Raw genomic sequence first — 19,925 nt, forward strand, 5'->3', positions numbered from 1 at the left:
GAAACTTAGTAGTCCCTGGGCATCCAGTAGGTCCCTATCTTCTACATGGGAAGGCTGCAGAGTATACAGTGGCATGATATATTTCCTTCCGGGAAATACATTTGAACGACTTCGAGCATAACACAGGATTTATTTAATCAGCACTGTGACAGGACTCCTCTAGAGTCCTTCCTGTCTCTGTTCTCCAGGGTTGGTTGTGGGGGCACCCCTCTGTGGAACCTTATATTGTCCCTTCTGATTGGCTGGGCATGAGACAATGGGAGCTCCACTTGGGGGGAGGGAACTCACTTTTGCCAACCCATAAGGGAGGTGGTGGCCAGGTTTCTAGGTGCTGGGGAGGAACTGGAGGGTGGAGGGACCCTTGGTTCCTGATGGGCACCTTATCAGCAAGTGCCAGACAGGAATAGGCCTTGCGTGAGCCTTGTTATCAGCCCGAGAGTCCACAGGACACTTGGGTTAATGTGTAACCACAGGGCTTCCCCTCTGCCCTCTGAAGCCACTGGTTCCTAAAGAGAAGTCACTCAACATGGATGCTAGAAAAGAGGGACTGTCCCTGGAGATACTCTTTTCAGACCAAGTGAGAATCTGTATGGTGGGGATGGGGTCAGGTCTGGGAACATGGGCAGCCCTGGGGCCTGTGATTATCTATGCTTGGTGAGTTGGTGGGGATCCCCTGTCCTTCCAGGAGGCTGGGTTTTAAGGTATCATGGTTTTGTCCTTGCAAGAGACGTGAATGTAAAGGTTATCAAGGTGGCTAAAGATTCTAGTCCTGAAAGTTCAGCCTGGACATACTTAGGAATTGGCTTGAAGGTGGTGTGGGGACAGGTGTTTAAATAGGTTCTCACTATGTATCCTAGACCAGTTTTGAATTCAACAGCCTCCTGTTTCTACCTCCTAAGTACTGGAATTAGACATTTCCTACCATGCCTTGCTGTGACCCCTACCCCTGGATTGGGCTGAATGTTGGTAGGCTGAGCAGCTTCCCTCTCCTCAAGTATCCACAGGTCCGCAGGTGGCTGGCCCCCTTCATCGTTGCCTGCTCCCTCTACTTCCTCCTCTGGATTCCTGAGGACCAGCCATCTTGGGTCAGTGCCCTGGTCAAGTGCCAGCCCATTCTCTGCCTGGTTTTGTTCCTGTGGGCTGTGGCTCCTGGTGGGAGCTACACCTGGCTCCTGCAGGGAGCTCTTACATGTTCTGCTGTTGGAGATGCCTGCCTCATCTGGCCTGAAGCTTTCTTTTATGGTGAGCAGAGAATCCCATGACAACACACCTAGGGCACTTGTGGAGTTGAGTCAGTGCTGGAACACACAAGGAACCTTCCCTAGGGTCCCCTGGGTTGAACCAGGCTGTCATCATGAGATATCAGAAGGCAGTGATGAGTGGTAGCATAGCTCACAGTTTAGCCAGGGGATTGGGGTCAGGCCCTTTGGTAGGAAGGTGCTAGATTACTTGGTTGAAAGGGGTGGTGTGGAGGAAAGGTGTAGCATGGCTGAGGTGGGTGGGGGTGGTTGGGGGTCATTTTGAGTCATCTGTATAGTCCAGGCTGGTCTGAATGGCCTCAAACATTGGATCCTCCTGCCTTAGCTTTCTCAAGGGCTAGGATTACAGGAGTAAGGATGTGTGTATATGGGAAGAGTGGCCATCCTGTGCGTGGAAATAGTGTGTGGAAAGGACCTGGGGTATGTAAGTTATTTTGCCCACATGGGCCAGTTTGGCTAGAGTGGGATGGTGGATAAAACAAGGGTATGGGGCTTCCCAGAACACGATTTAGATTTGACAGACATTTGACAGAGCAAGCACATGATGCTATGAATTTTAAGGTCATTGCCATTGCTTTGGGAACTGATCAAACACCCAAGGATAAAAAACTGGAGAACCATCAAGAAAAAGGGTGCTATAATCAGCAGAGCATGATGGTGCTGTGGCCATCTGGGGGAGCTGGTGCTTTGGGGACATTGTTCTTGATGTCTGATGGTGGAGAAGTCAACAGTGAGAAGCAGGAGGCCAACTCCTGCCTCACTGGTGTCCCACCCCTACCTCACTGAGTTCCTATCCCTCTCTCCCTCAGGCATGGCAGTCTTCTCTGTTGCCCACTTACTCTACCTCTGGGCTTTTGGCCTGTCTCCACTGCAGCCTGGATTGCTGCTGTGCACCACCTTGGCCTCTCTGACATACTACAGCTTCCTCCTGCTACACCTTGAGCCGAACATGGTCTTGCCAGTGGCAGCCTATGGGCTGATCTTGAACACCATGCTGTGGCGTGGCCTTGTCTTGGGTAGGAGTGCTGGCTGGGGTGCCGTGCTCTTTATATTCTCAGATGGTGTGCTGGCCTGGGACACTTTTGTCTACACTTTACCTTTTGCCCGCCTAGTGACCATGAGCACCTACTATGCAGCCCAGCTCCTCCTCACCCTGTCAGCCCTCAGGAGCCCAGGGCTCAAAACCCACTAATGCAGGACCCAGACAGCCTGGTACTCCCTCCCATAAGAACCTTGGCTTTCCACACTGGCCCAGCCTGGCAAGTGAATGCTTCTGATCATATGTGAACAGATATGTGGCCGACCCTCTTAAACATCTGCCTGCATACTGTTGTCAGGATTTCAAATCTACCACTGATTTCAAGCTGCCTTCCCTGGCTTCTGACTTTGGATTCCAGGACGCCCAACCCAAGCCATATTCTGTTTTCCCCTCCCCATGCCCACTTCCTTTTCCCAGTCAGTTTTTCCTATCCACCTGCCCCTTCACACTGCTCCCAGGTCTGGTTCTGGCTGTCTAAGTAAAACCAATGTTGGAACATCAGTGTCACCATTATTTGGGAGGAATGTATAGGGGTATGATGATAGTTCGAACAGCAAGCGTGGCTCTAGGAAAAAAGATAACTTGGGTGTGAGTAGGTATACATGTGTGTACAGATGTGTGAACTTGTGTGCCCCTACTGACATGGCAAGAGGATATCTGATAATCTGGTATCCTCTCTTTTCCACCTGTTTGAGGCAGTCTTCCCAGAACCTGGGGCTTGCAGTTTCTCCACTAGAATAAGCTCCTTCCTGTCTCTGCCCTTCTCAGAGCTGGGCTTATGAAATTTAAACTCTGGAGCCCAGGATTGCACAGCAAGTACATCATATATATGTATGTATATATATGTGTGTGTTTTTGTATTTATGTGAACTTGTATTTATCTGTGTGTAGGTATGTGCATGAGTGAAAGTACCTGTGGAGGTCGGAGGTATCAGATCCCCTGGATCTGGATTACAAGCAATTGTGAGCTCCCCCCTACCCCCCACCCCCACACATACTTCCACCCCCCTTTAGTTTTTTGAGACAGGGTTTCTCTTTGTAGTCCCAGCTGTCCTGGAACTAGCTCTGTAGACCAGGCCGGCCTCAAACTCATATAGATCTGCCTGCCTGTCTCCCAAGTGTTGGTATTAAAGGTGTGTACTTGTGTGCCACCATTTGGCAAAGCATATATTCTAGTAATTTCTCCATCCTACCCCTCTCTGCCTGTCTGTCTCTCTGTCTCTGCCTTTCTCTCCCTCTCCCTCTCCCTCTCCCTCTCCCTTTCTTTCTCTCTCTGTCTAGGATCTTACTTTGTAACCCAGGCTGGCTTTGAACTCAGATCAGCCCATAACAAGCACTCTTGACTGCTGAGTCATTTGCTGCTCCAGCCCTTAAACGTGTCTTTTCAGACAGGATTAATGGTGTAACCCATAACCCATGCTACTCTGAAATTCACTGTCCTGTGTCAGCTATCCCCTCAAGCAAAACATCTTGATTAAGCCCCATGATTCAAGGCCTGGTGCCTGATCACAGCCCACCCCCACGCCCCACTATGTGTGTGCTGCTGATCAGTGAACTCCAGGGATTATAAATATATGCTATTGTGCCTGACTTTTTATGTGGTTTCTGGGGAATCAAGTTCAGATCCCCCTGTTTGGATAGCAAGCACTTTACCAACCTTTTTACCTATCCCACCCCCATTCATCCAGTGAACCCACTGTGTAGCTGAAGATGACCTTGAATTTACAGTGCTCCTGCCTCCACCTCTCAAGTATTAGAACTAATACATGAGTACCTTTCTGTAGTGTTGGGGACAGAACACTAGGGCTTTGTGCCTGTTAGGCAAGCACTCCACTATTGAGCTACATCCTCATCAAGACAGCTTTCTAGGGAACACAGCCACAATAGTCATAGTGTCAGGAAGAAGTGAGGATAGAGGCACCTTGGAGATGACCGGTAACTGCAGATCTTAGGGATGGTTCTCATCAGCAGTGTGACCTGGACAAGCCACTCCCTGAGTTGAGGCTTTCTGTTCTGTGTTAGAACACATGATGAGACCCAACCCTACCTCCACTACATTGTCCACAATGTGCTTTTAGTGATAGCATAAACCTGACTCCTATGTCCATGACATCCCTGCAGGAGCTCAGGAGGAAAGCATTATTACAGTCATTGCAACTGAACTTAGAACACAAAAGTTGGTAAGTGTGATGAGTGCTTCTAGTCCAGCACTTGAGGGGCTGAAGCAAAAGGGTCAAGAGTTTGAGGCCAGCCTGGCCTTCACTGTGAATTCCAGGACAGCCTAGGATATGTTGTTAGGCCCTGTTAAAAAAAAAAACAACTAAAGTTCAGCCTGGGGATGTATCTCAATAGAATACAGTTCAGGAGTTAACATAAACTTGGCATGGTAGTGCAAACATAATCTTAACACTTGTGAGTCGGAGACAGGAGGATCAGAAGTTCAGCTTGTTCTCGACTACCGTGAATATTTAGGCCCATGCCACAGTACGCAAGTGGAGATCAAAGGACAATTGCAGGTGTGTGTTCTTCCTTTCCGCTGTATGGAACTCAGTTATCAGGCTTGAAGCAAGTGCTTTTTTTCTTTTTAACCATTTTATAGTTTTGTATGTGTGGGGTGCGTGTATGTGCGTATGTGTGTTCACACATACAGACATTGGTGCATGTGTATCCTGCATGTTGAGGCCTGTGAGGGTCTCTGCAGACACCAGGGCCATCAGAGTAACGATCCACATGAATCAAGAAGGAAATTGGGTTCAGTACAACTCAGTCGTAACCAGTGTTTGTTCAAATTAGAGTCTGACCCTGAGCAGTTTATTTGAGGCATATTTAGTTTGTACAATTTGAAAACAAGTTTTCAGGTGTAATACAATCCCTTGTGTACAAGGAGGCATAATTCCATCCCAGCACTTCTCAAAGTACATGCCACGTCCATGAAGATGGGTTTCAGAGATGTTTAACATTCCTGTTTTCCCCAGTGCTATCTATGGGTGCGTTTCCAACAGAGGCCCAAGGTTGGCATTCAGTGACTTTCTCCAATCACTGTCCACCTTGTTTATGGAGGCAGGATCTTGCTGAACTCATATTGGCTGTTCTGACTCCTCTGGCTAGCCAGCTTTCTCCAGATATCCCGTCTCTGTTGTTTGCTCGTTGGGAGTACAGGCTGGTGTAAAATTCACTGTGTAGTCCATGTATGGTCAGGCTCACAGCCGTTCTCTGTCTCAGCTTTCTAAGTGCTAAGGTAATAGGTATGAGCCACCACAACAGGTTAAAAACTGAAATGCTGTAACCATTAAATAGCATGCCATTCCTCTTTCCTCTGTAAATTTGACTATTCTAGGTACTTCATGGAAGTGGAACATTTTAAATTTTTTTTGTCAAAATAAAATTTTCAAAACCTTTATTCTTTGATAGTTTCATACATGTATGTGCTATATCTTAAATATGTCCATCCCAGGACTTCTGCAGTACTAGTAGAAGTCAGAAGAGGGCATCAGATACCCAGAACCAGAGTTGCAGGCAGGTGTGAACCTTCATGTGGTTGCTATGATCAGAATTTCAGTTTCTTGCAAGAGCAGTAAATGCTCTTAATCACTGAGCCATCTCTTGAGCTCATCTCTTATTGAACATGGAACTCACAGGGTAGACTGGTTAGCTGACAAGCTCTATACATTCTCCTGTCTCCCCCAACCCAAAGCTGTGAATGCAGGACAGGTTTTGGTGTATTATTATGCCTGGCATTTAATGGGTGCTGGAGGTGGAACTTGGGTTCTCATTCTTGCACAGCAAGTAATTTACCACTGAGCTTCCCCTGCCTGCTAGTTAAATTCTTCAAAGAGCTGTTATATGATCCCCTCAGCAGCATCCCACCTTACATTTCTATCAATGTACAGGGTGCAAGCTTACTATAACTGTCTTTTGAGTTTTGTTTTTCCTATGGTCCTGTTACTTTCTTTTTAAAGATTTATTTTATGTACATGAGTGCTCTATCTGCACATACACCTGCATGCTAGAAGAGGGCATAGATCACATTAGAGATGGTTGGTTTCTGGGATTTGAACTCAGGACCTTTGGAAGAGCAGTCAGTGCTCTTAACCACTGAGCCATCTTTCCAGCCTCTACCTTTTCTTAAGACTTACTTTGCCTATGTGTTTGCGTGCGTGCGCGCGCGCATGTGTACACACAGACCTTCTGTAAAAACAGTATACATAACACTACATTCTTTAATCCCAGCACCTGGGAGGCAGGGGGCAACCTTGTCTACATAGTGACTTCCAGGCCAACCAAGACCCTGCTTCCAAAGAAAGCAAACAATAAAAACAAAATAAAGGGGTTGGGGATTTAGCTCAGTGGTAGAGCGCTTGCCTAGGAAGCGCAAGGCCCTGGGTTCGGTCCCAAAGAACCAAAAAAAACCAAAAACCAAAAAACAAAAACAAAAACAAAAAAAAACCAAAAAAAACCCCACCAAAATAAAAAGAAAACAAAACAAAAAACCCCACACACATACACTTATAACTACTGAGCCAACTCTACCACCCACCCCTTTAAAACCCTAGTTGTGGTTTTTATTTGAATGTGATCAGGGAGCAGTGGGACAGGAAGGAGGCTCCAGCTTCACCTCTACCAGCGAGATCCAAGATCCTGATCTAGAGAGATGTGAAGAAGTTCCCGCTACCACAGAAGGAGTTGCTCTGCCTGCCATCCCCTTCCCTTGAAATTGTGAGCCCAAATAAACCTTAAGCTGCTTCTCCTCTTCCTCTTCCTCTTCCCACTCTTCTTTCTTCCTCCTCTTCCTTTAACTTTTGAGATGGGGTTTAATGTAGCCCAGGCTGGCCTCAAACTCACTGTGTAGTGGAGGAGCAGAGAATGACCTTGAGTGTCTGACATTTCTCCCTCCACCTCCTGAATGTTGGGCTTATAGGCGTCTGTCACCCTTAAGTTGTTTCTGACAGGTATTTTGAAACAGATGGGAAAAGTAGTTAACAGAAATCCTAATGGATGTGTGGAGATACTTTAGTGTTTGTTTAATTTTAAAAGATTTATCTGTCAAAACGTCATGCCTGTGTACCACACGCCTGGTGCCTGTGGAGTTCAGAAGAAGGCATCTGAGCCCCTGGAACTAGATATACAGACAGTTGTAGGTCACTGTGTGGATGCTAGGAATCAAACCTCGGTTCTCTAGAAGAGCAGCCAGTGCTCGTAACCACTGAGCCATCTCTTTAGCCTTCATTGAGAAATGTGGTTTTGCATTCTGAAGATCTGAGTGCCTGTTAGCATGTTCACCAGACACTTCTTTTGGGCAAGATTATTCTTCCAATTCTTTATTTGTGGTTCTGCCTCTTGCAGATTTGTTTCCATGTTCCCTGGCTAACCCAAACGTCTCTCATACGCTGGGATGTGGTGGCACATACTCTTAATCTCAGTACTCAGGGAATTGGGGGGTGGAGGGGAGAAGCAGAGGCAGAGGCAGAGGCAGGCAGATCTCTGTAATCTGCCAGCCTGATCTACAAAGCTAGTTCCAGGACAGCCAGGACTACAAAGAGAAACCCTGTCTTGAAAATAAAAAAATTAAAAAGTCATGGGTTTCAGCCCATGTATGTTTTTTAGTTGTTGGTGGTGTGAAACTATGGCAGGGGGGATTGGGAGGAGGGACTGCATTTGGGATGTATCTCCCAAATGCTGTGAATACAGACATATACCACTGCTCCCAGTGTATGATCAAACCCATGACTTGGTACATGTGGATAGACAGTCTACCAAATAACTACACTGTGAGTTCAAGGGTAGCCTGAACAATGGGGATCCTGTCTTAATGAAAACAACAAAGAAAAAGATGAAAGAAACCCAGGTACTTTTAACAGTATCTCTATAAGAATTGTACACATAGGTGGTGCGCACCCATAGCCTTGGATCCTGAGACAGGAGGGCTGCCCATGAGTTCTACATCAGCCTGTTCTACACAGCGAATCCCAAGCTAGTAGGACTACACATTGAGACTGGCAAAATATTATTGGGGTGCATTGTGTGAAGGGGTGTGTCTACATATTCACTTGTTAATTCTGTGCCAGCAGAGAGCTAAATATTGGCAGGATCTTGGTATTTTTATTTCTATGGCCTGTCTCTGACCACATATTTTGTAAATATTCCTTCTTCTTACCTGCATAAGGAAATCTGGAATTGTATCTGATTGGCTTTAATAAAGATCTGACGGCCAGTAGCTGGGCAGGAAGTGGAGGGTGGCTCTTCTGGGCAGAGAGAGGGATGCTGGGAGAAGAAAGAAGAGATTCAGCCAGCCAGATATGGAGGATTAGTCAGGTTAGAGTAGCTGGAAGCTTGCCTAAACTTAAAGGCATAAGCTTTAAAATATTAAAAAGCCTCTGTGTCATTACTGTCCTGCTATAAAATACAAAAGTGAAAATAACTCAGTAAAGGTGCTGTCGGCATGGCAGTCTGAAGTTCAGTTGCTACCAGTCACATGAAGGTGAATAAAGAAAACTGCAGATTTATCCTCTGATCTCTACAGACATGTCATGTGTGCCTATGTGCACACACACGTGCACAAGCACAGACATAACAGCACTTTTTATAATGTTCTTAATTCAAATGGAGTTACATCACTTTGTACTTCCATTGCCCCACTCTAAACCGATAGACTTATTGTTGCATACGTTAATGTACGTATATGTATGCACAAAAGTTTAGCTGCAATCCGCTGAGTCTGTTTTTGTTGTTTGTATGAATATGGTTGTTGTTGTTTGCTTGTTTTTTTTTTTTTCTTTTCTTTTTTTCGGAGCTGGGGACCGAACCCAGGACCTTACGCTTGCTAGGCAAGCGCTCTACCACTGAGCTAAATCCCCAACCCCTTTGTTGTTGTAAAATTAAATTAGGGCTGTCTTTTACCCTGCTAGCAGATATCTTGGCAGAAACACATCCCAACTTCATGGTGGCTCAGTGTCTCTAGCCGCCACACACACTCCCAAAGTCAAATCGCCACGTGAAAGAACACAACAACACAATAACCTCTTATCCAATTGATAAGATATAATTGCCCACCTAAACATACAAAGCCCGGTACCATCCATCCCTTAAGAACATTCATAACAACCTGTAAAGGCACAGTGTGGAGTCTTAACGTCAGCCTCCATGTTGTCCTGTGGCTTCTCTGCTGTCTCCTCCCCTCTTCCATTCCCGCCGCCTCCTCTTCCTTCAAACTTTTCTCCTGCCCATCCTTCTCATCCAGTGACAGGCCTTGTTCTATCCTGTACCGGCCCTCACCTGTATTTTACAAATTAAATGGGGAGAAGGTTCTGATGGAGTCACCTGAGTCCTGAGTATGTGAATAGGCAGCCGTCCTTGGGGCAGTGGAATTAGCATCAAAATACAGATAACTCCAGGGCAAACCACAACATACGGTTTCAGGGTTGACCACTTTGTACTGAATAACCAGTAAGAGGGCTCATTCTCCCTTTCCCCGGGAGTCATTGGTTGTCTATAGTTCTTTGTCTAGGGCTGAGATCATGCGAGGTTCCCTCCTTTCTGAATTAGCCTAGCTGTTGATATTGGTATTGTTTTGTCTTACCAGCCATTTCTAGGAGAGTGTTTCACAGCAGACTTCTTGGTATTTTGACTCTTACGATCTTTCTACCCACTCTTCTGATGTCCCTGAGCCATAGATGCAGGAGTTGCAAAGCAGATTTGTCCATGGAAGAGCTGTGGCCATGTGTCCAGCTGTGCTCTTCTCTGATGGCCACTCTGACCAAGTTCTATGTATCACACACACACGCACCCCTGCACAGATGCTGAAATTTGGATGTTAATCCCACTTTCAATGAATCTACTGTCTTAGGGTTTTACTGCCATGAACACACACCATGACCAAGGAAATTCTTACAAAGGACGTTTAATTGGGGCTGGCTTACAGATTCAGAAGTTCAATCCATTATCATCAAGGCAGGAAGCATGGCAGCATCCAGGCAGGCATGGTTCAAGAAGAGCTTGCGAGTTCTAATCTTCATCTGAAGGCTGCTAGCAGAATACTGGCTGCCAGGCAGCTAGGATGAGGATCATATGGCCCACACCCACAGTGACACACCTGCTCCAACAGCACCACACCTTTTAACAGTGCCACTCCTTGGGCTGAGCATATATAAACCATTACATCTACAATAGCAGTCCTTCATTTGATGCATTTCTGAGACATAGGCCACTTATCTCTGGACCTTATTGGGCGGGACTCTCTAAGGACCTATACTGTGCTATCTCGTGAATTCTCAGGAGCAATGAGTCTACTCTAGACTCACTCACAGGCCCACATCAGCACCAAGGACAGCACCAGGGAGCCTTGCAGCCAGGAAGAAGACTTACAGGCCAGGGCAATCTTGATGTCTGCAGCCTTGAAGGGTCTGGTCTCTTCCTTATGCTCCACTGTGTTCCCAGCCTCCAAGGGGATGCCCAGTGAGGGTTGTGTTGGGTGGAGAGCTGAGATGGTTAGAGTGGTCGATTACAGATGTCTGTTGGGTCACCTACGTCTGAATGTAGCCAGTTCTAGGTAAGAATGGCTAGAATTTGAGGGCTTCTACATCCTACCCACACCTGTACATGTACGGGATTCCTATTGTCATAAGTTATCAGAGAATAAAAAAGTTTATTATTTAATTAGGAAAAGAAAAAAAGGTGTTCTTGCTCTAATGAAGGACAGGGAACAACAGATAGTGTTAACAACAATTGCAGTAAGAGATTTGCTTAAATTACAAACACAGGCCTGGGGAGATGGCTCGGTGGTTATTTGCTTGCTTTCCAAGGGTGATGATCAGAGGTTGATCTCCAGAACACATAAAAAAAGTGCCAGGCTCCATGATGCTTGAAAGCCCAGTGTGGGGAGGCAGACTCTTAAACCCCTGGGGCTGATTGTCAGGCTAGTATAGTGTAGTCAGAGTTCTGGGGCAATGAGAGACCCTGTCTCAGAAACCAAGATTGCTGTTTCTTGAGGAATAACACAACAATTAATCCTCTGGCCTCTCTACAAAGTGTGTGCACACACATGCAAATACAACATGCATATACAAACACACACACACACACACACACACACACACACACACACACACCAGATGTTGACCAGTGTAGGCATAGTAAAACTAGGAACTAGGAGAGGAAGCTGATAATATGGACAGAGAATAGATTTTTTTTTTAAGCCTAAAGCCATTTGAACATTCAGTCAACAAACATTTATGGATAACCCACTAACTTTCAGTCAAGGTTCTATGTTGCAGGTTTGTGATCCCAGATAGATGGGAAGACAAGGTAGGGAATGACAAGCTTTAGGATTGCCTGGGCAGCTTAATGAGACCTCGTCTCAGAAGGTAACAGGAGGGCCAGTGAGATGACACTTGATGCCAAGCCTGATGTGACCTAAACTCAGTCTCCTGAATCCACAGTCTCAGGTGAGAACAGACTCCTGAAAGTGCTCCTCCTGTGTCCACACATGTGCTATAGCATGTTTGTATTCGTGTGCACACAGTAAAGAACGAAATACAACCCTGGCAATGGTGGCACACACCTTTGCAAGTGGGTCTCTGTGTAGATGGTCTCTGCTGCTTTGTGGGTTTTTCTTTTTCTATCCTTTATGCCCCCAGTTTCACCCCCTATCACTAGGTAGGAGAGAAAGACAGATAGAGGGGTGAGAGATATCCCTAAGTCTAATATCTTTCCTTTTGCTTCTTTTGTGAGCACAACTACTAACAAACCACAACCAACACCCCTTGAACAACCAACAACCCCACAACCACCTCTCAGGGCCCTAGCATTTCTATACCCTCTGAAAAATTCCCAGAATTCCAAACAGCACACAATCGTAGAAACCATCTGCAGGTGGCAAAAACATGCTTCTGCTAAAGCACGAGGCAAATCATGGCTGTTGTAGTCAGTCTGAAGCAACTCCGTATCTCTACATGGGATTAAAACGAAAGCATTCTTATAATATTTCTGTGTTTTTATTTATGTATTGTGTTTAATGCTCTGCCTGCATGGACACCTGCATGCCAGAAGAGGGCATCAGATCCCTTTAAAGATGGTCGTGAGTCAGCCCCATTTCTGTTTTTCAAAGAAACAAAAGTCCAAATTTGTCACTGCATCTCTGTCCATTTGAGGCCAATCTGCTCTATAGAGTGAATTCCAGGAAAGCCAGAGCTATACAGAGAAACCCCTTCTCACCACTCCCAAGAAAGCAATCAATGTAAAAATGAGTTAAATGTAAAAAGAGAGTTGGATGTTGTAACCACAGTTTTTGGGAGGCAGAAACAGAAGGACCAGGAGTTGGAGGCCAGTTTTGACTATATAGCAATCTCAAAGCCAACCTAGGCTGTATGAGACCCCATCTAAAAATAAAAAATAAAAATAAAATAGGACTGAGCATGTGGTGTATGCCTTTAATCCCAGCACTCTGGAGGCAGAGGCAGTATCTCTGTGGGTTTAATAGCAGCCTGGTTTACATAGGGAGCCAGCCAGGAATAAAAAATGAGATCCTGTCTCAAAATGAAAACATCAAGTAAAAGAGAAATGGGAATATAGACCTGTGGTTGAGCAGCTTCCCCAGAGTCCACTAGTAAAGGACTGGAGGTGTATGGCTTCACAGGACAGTGCTGGCCTAGCATGCAGGGGGGCCATGGTTCAGTTTCTCATATTGCATAAGCAAACATGCTAGAACCTTATTGTATATATCCCTGTAAGCAGATATCACTACTTAAATGTGAGGGGGAACCATTGTAATGCTTGTGGGTGATGGGATGACCTAGCCCTGGGGAGACTCTCAAAGGCATCATTGCAAACTCCACCTCTGCTGGATGGGTGACAAATATTTGGGCCACTTGGAACTGGGGCAAAATGCATCTTCCATCTGGTTTGTTAGCCAGATTCTGAATTCCAGGGAATGTGTTGTTTGGGAAAGCAGACCCTACACTGAGAAACCGGCTGCCTTCGACTCCATTTTCCGATCCACTACCTCCTGCACAGATTAATCATGGACCTAGAGGGAGAAAGTTAGGGATGGGAATGTAAGTCCATTGCTAGATGCCCACCTTGAAGGCACAAAACCCTTGGTGGTGGTTGGAACCAAAATGCCCCCAAGGGCTCATATATTTGAATGCTTAGTCCTTGGTGGAACTGTTTGAGAAGGATTAGGAGACATGAACTTGTTGGAGGAAGTGTGTCACCAGCAGTGGGTGTACTAGCTGGTCTTGTGTGTCAACTTGACACAGGTTACAGCGATCAAAGGGAAGCATCCATGGTTGAGGAAAGGCCTCCATGAGACATTTTCTCAATTGGTGATCAATAATGGGGGGTGGGGGCAGCCCATTGTGAGTGGTGCCATCCCCGAGCTGGTGGTTCTGGGTTCTATAAGAAAGCAGACTGAGCAGGCCATGGGAAACAAGCCAGTAGCCAGGACCCCTCTATTGCCTTTGCATCAACTTCTGCCTCCAGATTCTAGCCCTAGTTGACTTCCTGTCCTGACTTCCTGCAATGATGGACTAGGATCTAAGAGTATAAGCCAAATAAACCCTTGCCTCCCCAACTTGCTTTTTGGTCATGGTCTTTCATGGCAGCAATGAAAACTCTGACTAAAACAGAAGTTGATATCAGGAGTGAGGTATTACTATGACAGACCTGACCACCTTTTTGGGAGGATCTAGGAATGACTTTAGAACTTTGAACTAGAAAAGCTACTGATGGGAGCTTGGAAGATAAGAATGTTGGGAGCAATGTAGATGATGGCGGCCTGGCTTGTGAAACTTCAGAAGAAAGTTTAAAGACTATTGGAAATGTTCGCTAGTTTGATTTAAGATTCTGTGGTTCTGGTTAGCTGGGACTGACAATTCAGCCACGATTAAGAAGATACCAGAACTACTAATGCAAAACCATTGCTTTACAGGAACCATTGATGCTGCTTAGCTGGAGTCAAAAATTTAGCAGTAATTAAGAAGAAACCATGGAGACCCACCCGTCACCACACCAGGCTGATCTGAGAGGGATAGATGACCAGAAACCTGCCCTCGATTGCATGGCAAAAACAGGCCCTAGACTCATAGAGCCCCACCTGCCACCACAGAATGCAGCACCAGAGGAAGACATCCATAGACCAGTCCGCCACCAGCCACAGTGGACCTGCTTGCCACTGTAGCACTCGGGTAGGGTAAAGGAGGCCAGCCATAGGCCGGCTGGCCACGTGGGCCCCCTGCAGTAAGAGCCAGTAAGTACAGTGCCAAGTGTTGGTGGACTCATGGGAGAGGAAGAGGGGCTGAACAGCCCGAGAGTTATGAAGAGAGATGGAACTGGAGATAGGAGGTAGCGAGGAGTAGTCTCGTGAGTAGCCAGCCCCACCACCTGAGGCTATGGTGCCACTGAGGGCCGTCTGGGTGTGTGGTCATGTAGCTGCAGAGATGAGTGTCTATGTCCATAATCTGTAGAGAGGTGTGTAGATACCTCGAGACCCGCTATTACCACCAGAGACCATGAAGGCATTCCTAGTCTGGGACCACAGAGATATACAGAGGTTGTGTAGAACTGGCCCTGCCACCTTACTGGTTATGGCACTCTGGAGAGCTGGCCCCGCATCTCCCCAGTGGCAGAACTCAGGAGAGGGGTTCCTGCATGTCTCCCAGGTGGTATAGTGTGGCTGGCCCTGGTGGTGGTCGTGGGGGCTCAGGTGAGTTGGTCCTGAGGGTGAGAGTATGGGAGACCTCTCCACTCATGAGATGGTGTGGTGCAGTTGCTCCTCCAAGTACCCCCACTCCTTATTCCCTGTGGCAGTTGGGAGAGCTTGATATGGGGTCCTGAGAGTGGGTGAACTGGCCCTGCCCCTCACCAGCTGCAGCACTCAGGAGAGAGGGCCCTGCACCTCACCAGGGCAGCACAGCAGAGCTGACCTTGGTGGAAGGGGTGAGGGTGAGCCATTCTGAGAGCATGAACTCAGGACAGCTGGTCCCACAACTCCTCTGACACCAGGTGGTTTGAGCACAGGGTTGATGCCCTTAGCTGCCCTCCCCATTCCACCCCCTTGATACCCGAGGAATTCAGTGGAGAGCTGGTCTAGGGTTGTGAGAGTGGGAGAGCTGGCCCTGTCCTCACTGGCCGCATCACTTGGGAGGCTGGGCTCCGAGCTCTGGAGCACAGTGAAGCTGGCTCCGGAGCCATGGGTGCAGGTGAGCTGACCCAGAAGACATAAGAGCAGGAGAGCTAATCCTGACTGTAGTAGAGTCCTGGGGTGCTCTGCTAGAACACACATCGGTGTGGATGTGGGAGAGCCGGCCGGTTGGCCAGCTCAGTTACTGCCCAGGCCCAGATCCAGGCCTCCACAAAAATCCACATCATCTTGGAACTGTTGGATCATGTGAAAGGGTCATCTCTGCCGATCTGAAGCTGTATAGGCTCCCCAGGATAACAGGGAGGAGTCCTGTTGAGGATCCAACGTTGATGGTGTCACAGAAGCCAGAGACCTGGAATCAATGACTCACTGCAGTGCACATTCGCAAGCCAAGCTGTGTGCACAGAGGGGTGTACTGTAGGACACACTGTGACATATTTCAGCTTCCATGATGAAACATTTTCTATAATTTGTTTTTGTTTGTTTCTTTGTGTTCTTTATTTTCTTTTGGTGGGAGGTGGAATTCCCAAAGGTGGATACAAGGGAATAGATGATGAGTAGGACTGGGGTGGATGATGTGAAACTCACAAAGAATCAATAAAAGGTAGAAAGTAAGAAGGAGAGGATGGAAGCGGAGGAGGGAGGAAAGAGGAAGAAGGAGGAAGAGGAAGGAGAAGGGAGGAGAAGAGGCCAGAATTACTGAGGTGAGTTCTTCTGGGAAGTGTTTCCTGAGAACACAGAGAACTGTGTCCCAGAGGGAGTCATTGAATCATGGTTGGACCTCACGTTGGTCACTGGACTTGGTAATATGTAAGAATTATTCAAGTAGTACTGGTTTTGAAAGCATGAAGGAAGGGGTCGTGGATAGCAACTGAAGCTTGGCATGGTGAGAAGTCATTTGTGAAGATGCAGCCTCAGAGTCAGTTGAAGGCCCAGGACTGAAGGGGACAAGTGAAGGAGTTGAGGCTTGGCAGCAGAAGGAGAGTCTAGGGGAGGATACTGGTGAAGATGCAGCTCCGTTGAAGCAAGGGATCCCAACAGTTTTGGAGATGCCAGTACCAGGGCATGACCACCAGGAACAGCAGCAGCAGTGGGGTGGAGCTGCCAGGACCTAGACGAGAAGCTCTGTGTGCTGCAGACGGCAAAGCTGGAGACGTTACCCAGGCCCTGGGGAGGAGCCCAGAGGATCATGAGTGGATCCCAGACATTGGACATTGAGTTATTTCTATTGGAATTTAGTTTTTCTTGGTTCAGATTGTGATTGTGCTGTGTCCTGGTTCTTCCACCTTGAAGAAGGTATTTAATTTAATGTTGGTCTTTACAGATGCCCACGGCTGAAAGACCCTGAGTTTTTTTTAAAAGAGATTTTGCACTTTTAGAGATATTGTATATTTTAAGGACACTTTTTGAAAAGATTTATTTATTTTACATATGTGAGTACACTGTTGGTGTCTTCAGACACACCAGAAGAGGGTGTGGGGTCCCATTAGAGATGGTTGTGAGCCACCATGTGGTTGCTGGGATTTGAACTCAGGACCTCTGGAAGAGCAGTCAGTGCTCTTGGCTACTGAGCCGTCTCTCCATACCAGGAGACTGATGGGCCTTTTAAAGTTATTTGTATTTTTCAAATGAGATCTTGGGGATGAGGAAAGGTTTGTGGCTTAATAGTGATGTGTTTGTGTGTCAAGTTGACAAGAGTTGACATGACAGTTTTACTGGCTGGTTTTGTGTGTCAACTTGACCCAAGTTAGAGTCAGCAGAGAGGAAAGAGTCTCAGTTGAGAAAATGCTCCCATGAGATCCAGCTGTAAGGCATTTGGTGATGGACGTGTCATGACCCGGTCCATGGTAGGTGGTGCCACCCCTGGGTCGGAGGTCTTGGGTTCTATAAGAAAGCAGGCTGAGCAAGCCATGGTGAGCAAGCCAGAAACCAGAAAGCAGCACCCCTCTGTGGTTTCTGCATCAGCTCCTGCCTCCAGGATCTTACCCTATTTGGGTTCCTGTCCTGACATCCCCCAATGATAGATTATGATATGAAAGTATAAGATGAATAAACCCTTTTCTCCCCACTTGCTCTTTTGGTCATGGTCTTTCATGGCAGCAATAGAAACTCTAACTAAGGTAGTGGACTCCGAGATTTCAAAAGCACATGTCATTCCCAGTTAGTCCGCTCCCTCCCCCTCTCTCCCCCTCTCTTTTTCTCTGTCCCTCTCCCTCTCTCTCTCTGCCTCATGTTTGTAGGTCAGGATACAGGATGTAAGCTCTCAGCTACTGCTCCACTCCCATGCCTGCCTGCTGCCATGCTCCTCACCACGATGGTCATGGGCTCACCCTCCGTAGTGTAAGCTCCTGTAAACTCTCTTCTCTGGGTTGCCTTAGTCATGGTGTCTTATCACAGGAATAGAAAAGTAACTAAATCAGGGCAGAAGGATCAGGAATTCAAGGTCATTCCCAGCCTCATAGTGAGTTGTCTCTCTTCAGTAGAATGTCAGACTAGCACGTGAGAGGCCCCAGGATCCAACCCCAGTACCTGCAAAATAAAAGGAGAGTGCTATAGGATCTCCATCTGTAAGCTCAGTCTGTCTCCTGAGTCTCATGACAGCACTGGCCTGTTCCCTGGGTTTACTATTTAGGATGGATGGGAAGTCCTCACGCAATAGATCGAGAAGGCCGAAATGTCACGTCTGCTAAATTTATGAGCATAACCCCTTCACTGGCATGGCAGTGAACAAAGGCAAAGAAAGCATGGGGCTTCTATCCCAGCTGCGGGATAGCCTTAGCTACAGTCATCCTTGTGTACTTGTTGTGGTTAGAATGTGAAATGTCCCCACAGGATCCTGGGTTTGAACTCCTGATTCCAGCAATTGGCACCATGTGAGGACAGACCTTCAGGAGGCAGTGCCTGGTTGGCCAAAGTGTGTTGCTGGGAAGCAGGTCTTGAGGTTGTCACTGGGTCCAACTTCCTCAGCTCAGATATGTGAATAAATCAGATGGTAACATCTCACTGACACACCTCCCTGGTGATGGACTGTACCTTCTGCAGCCACGAGTCCAAAGTACCTCCTTATCTTGCTTTTGTCAGGTATTTTAATCACTGTGTAGAGAAAATTAACTAATAATACATTGGGCCTGCGCCCCCAGCCTTAGCCAGATCTGGAGTCATTGTGACCTTTTAAATGAAATTATTTTATTTTAGTGTTTTATTTTGTTTTTTAATAATTTTTAAATATTTTTATATGCATTGATATAAGGGTGTAGATCCCATGGAACTCGAGCTATAGACATTTGTGAGCCATGTGGGTGCTGGGAATTGAACTTGGGTCCTTTGGGAGAGCAGACAGTGCTTTTTTTTTTTTTTATTAACTTGAGTATTTCTTATATACATTTCGAGTGTTATTCCCTTTCCCGGTTTCTGGGCAAACATCCCCCTCCCCCCTCCCCTTCTTTATGGGTGTTCCCCTCCCCATCCTCCCCCCATTGCCGCCCTCCCCCCAACAATCTAGTTCACTGGGGGTTCAGTCTTAGCAGGACCCAGGGCTTCCCCTTCCACTGGTGCTCTTACTAGGATATTCACTGCTACCTATGAGGTCAGAGTCCAGGGTCAGTCCATGTATAGTCTTTAGGTAGTGGCTTAGTCCCTGGAAGCTCTGGTTGCTTGGCATTGTTGTACATATGGGGTCTCGAGCCCCTTCAAGCTCTTCCAGTTCTTTCTCTGATTCCTTCAATGGGGGTCCTATTCTCAGTTCAGTGGTTTGCTGCTGGCATTCGCCTTTGTGTTTGCTGTATTCTGGCTGTGTCTCTCAGGAGAGATCTACATCCGGCTCCTGTCGGCCTGTACTTCTTTGCTTCATCCATCTTGTCTAATTGGATGGTTGTATATGTATGGGCCACATGTGGGGCAGGGTCTGAATGGGTGTTCCTTCTGTGTCTGTTTTAATCTTTGCCTCTTTATTCCCTGCCAAGGGTATTCTTGTTCCCCTTTTAAAGAAGGAGTGAAGCATTCGCATTTTGGTCATCCTTCTTGAGTTTCATGTGTTCTGTGCATCTAGGGTAATTCAAGCATTTGGGCTAATAGCCACTTATCAATGAGTGCATACCGTGTGTGTTTTTCTGTGATTGGGTTACCTCACTCAGGATGATATTTTCCAGTTCCGACCATTTGCCTACGAATTTCATGAAGTCATTGTTTTTGATAGCTGAGTAATATTCCATTGTGTAGATGTATCACATTTTCTGTATCCATTCCTCTGTTGAAGGGCATCTGGGTTCTTTCCAGCTTCTGGCTATTATAAATAAGGCTGCTGTGAACATAGTGGAGCACGTGTCTTTGTTATATGTTGGGGCATCTTTTGGGTATATGCCCAAGAGAGGTATAGCTGGGTCCTCAGGCAGTTCAATGGAGCAGACAGTGCTTTAACCACTGAGCTATCTCTCCAGCCTTTGGTTTTATGTATTTTTTAAAAGAATTAATTAATTAATTAATTTATTTATTA

The 19,925-nt window shown here is 46.7% G+C and overlaps 1 protein-coding gene across 2 annotated transcripts; it reads left to right on the forward strand.

The window, feature by feature from the left end:
* Window positions 1-433: 433 nt before the first annotated feature.
* Tmem86b (transmembrane protein 86B) lies at window positions 434-2,800 on the forward strand. 2 transcript variants are annotated; one of them, NM_001109604.1, is made up of 3 exons: window positions 434-577; window positions 996-1,242; window positions 2,069-2,800. In NM_001109604.1, exons 1-3 carry the CDS (start codon window positions 527-529, stop codon window positions 2,449-2,451), a joined length of 681 nt encoding a protein of 226 aa, NP_001103074.1. In that variant the 5' UTR covers window positions 434-526; the 3' UTR covers window positions 2,452-2,800. The 2 variants fall into 2 exon arrangements, with proteins under 2 accessions (NP_001103074.1, XP_063130864.1); XM_063274794.1 differs by lacking the exon at window positions 434-577 and having other exon boundaries at window positions 586-1,242; window positions 2,069-2,794.
* The last annotated feature ends 17,125 nt before the right edge of the window (window positions 2,801-19,925 follow it).

This window comes from Rattus norvegicus, chromosome 1 (genome assembly GCF_036323735.1).
Source record: "Rattus norvegicus strain BN/NHsdMcwi chromosome 1, GRCr8, whole genome shotgun sequence".
NCBI classification, from domain to species: Eukaryota; Metazoa; Chordata; class Mammalia; order Rodentia; family Muridae; genus Rattus; species Rattus norvegicus.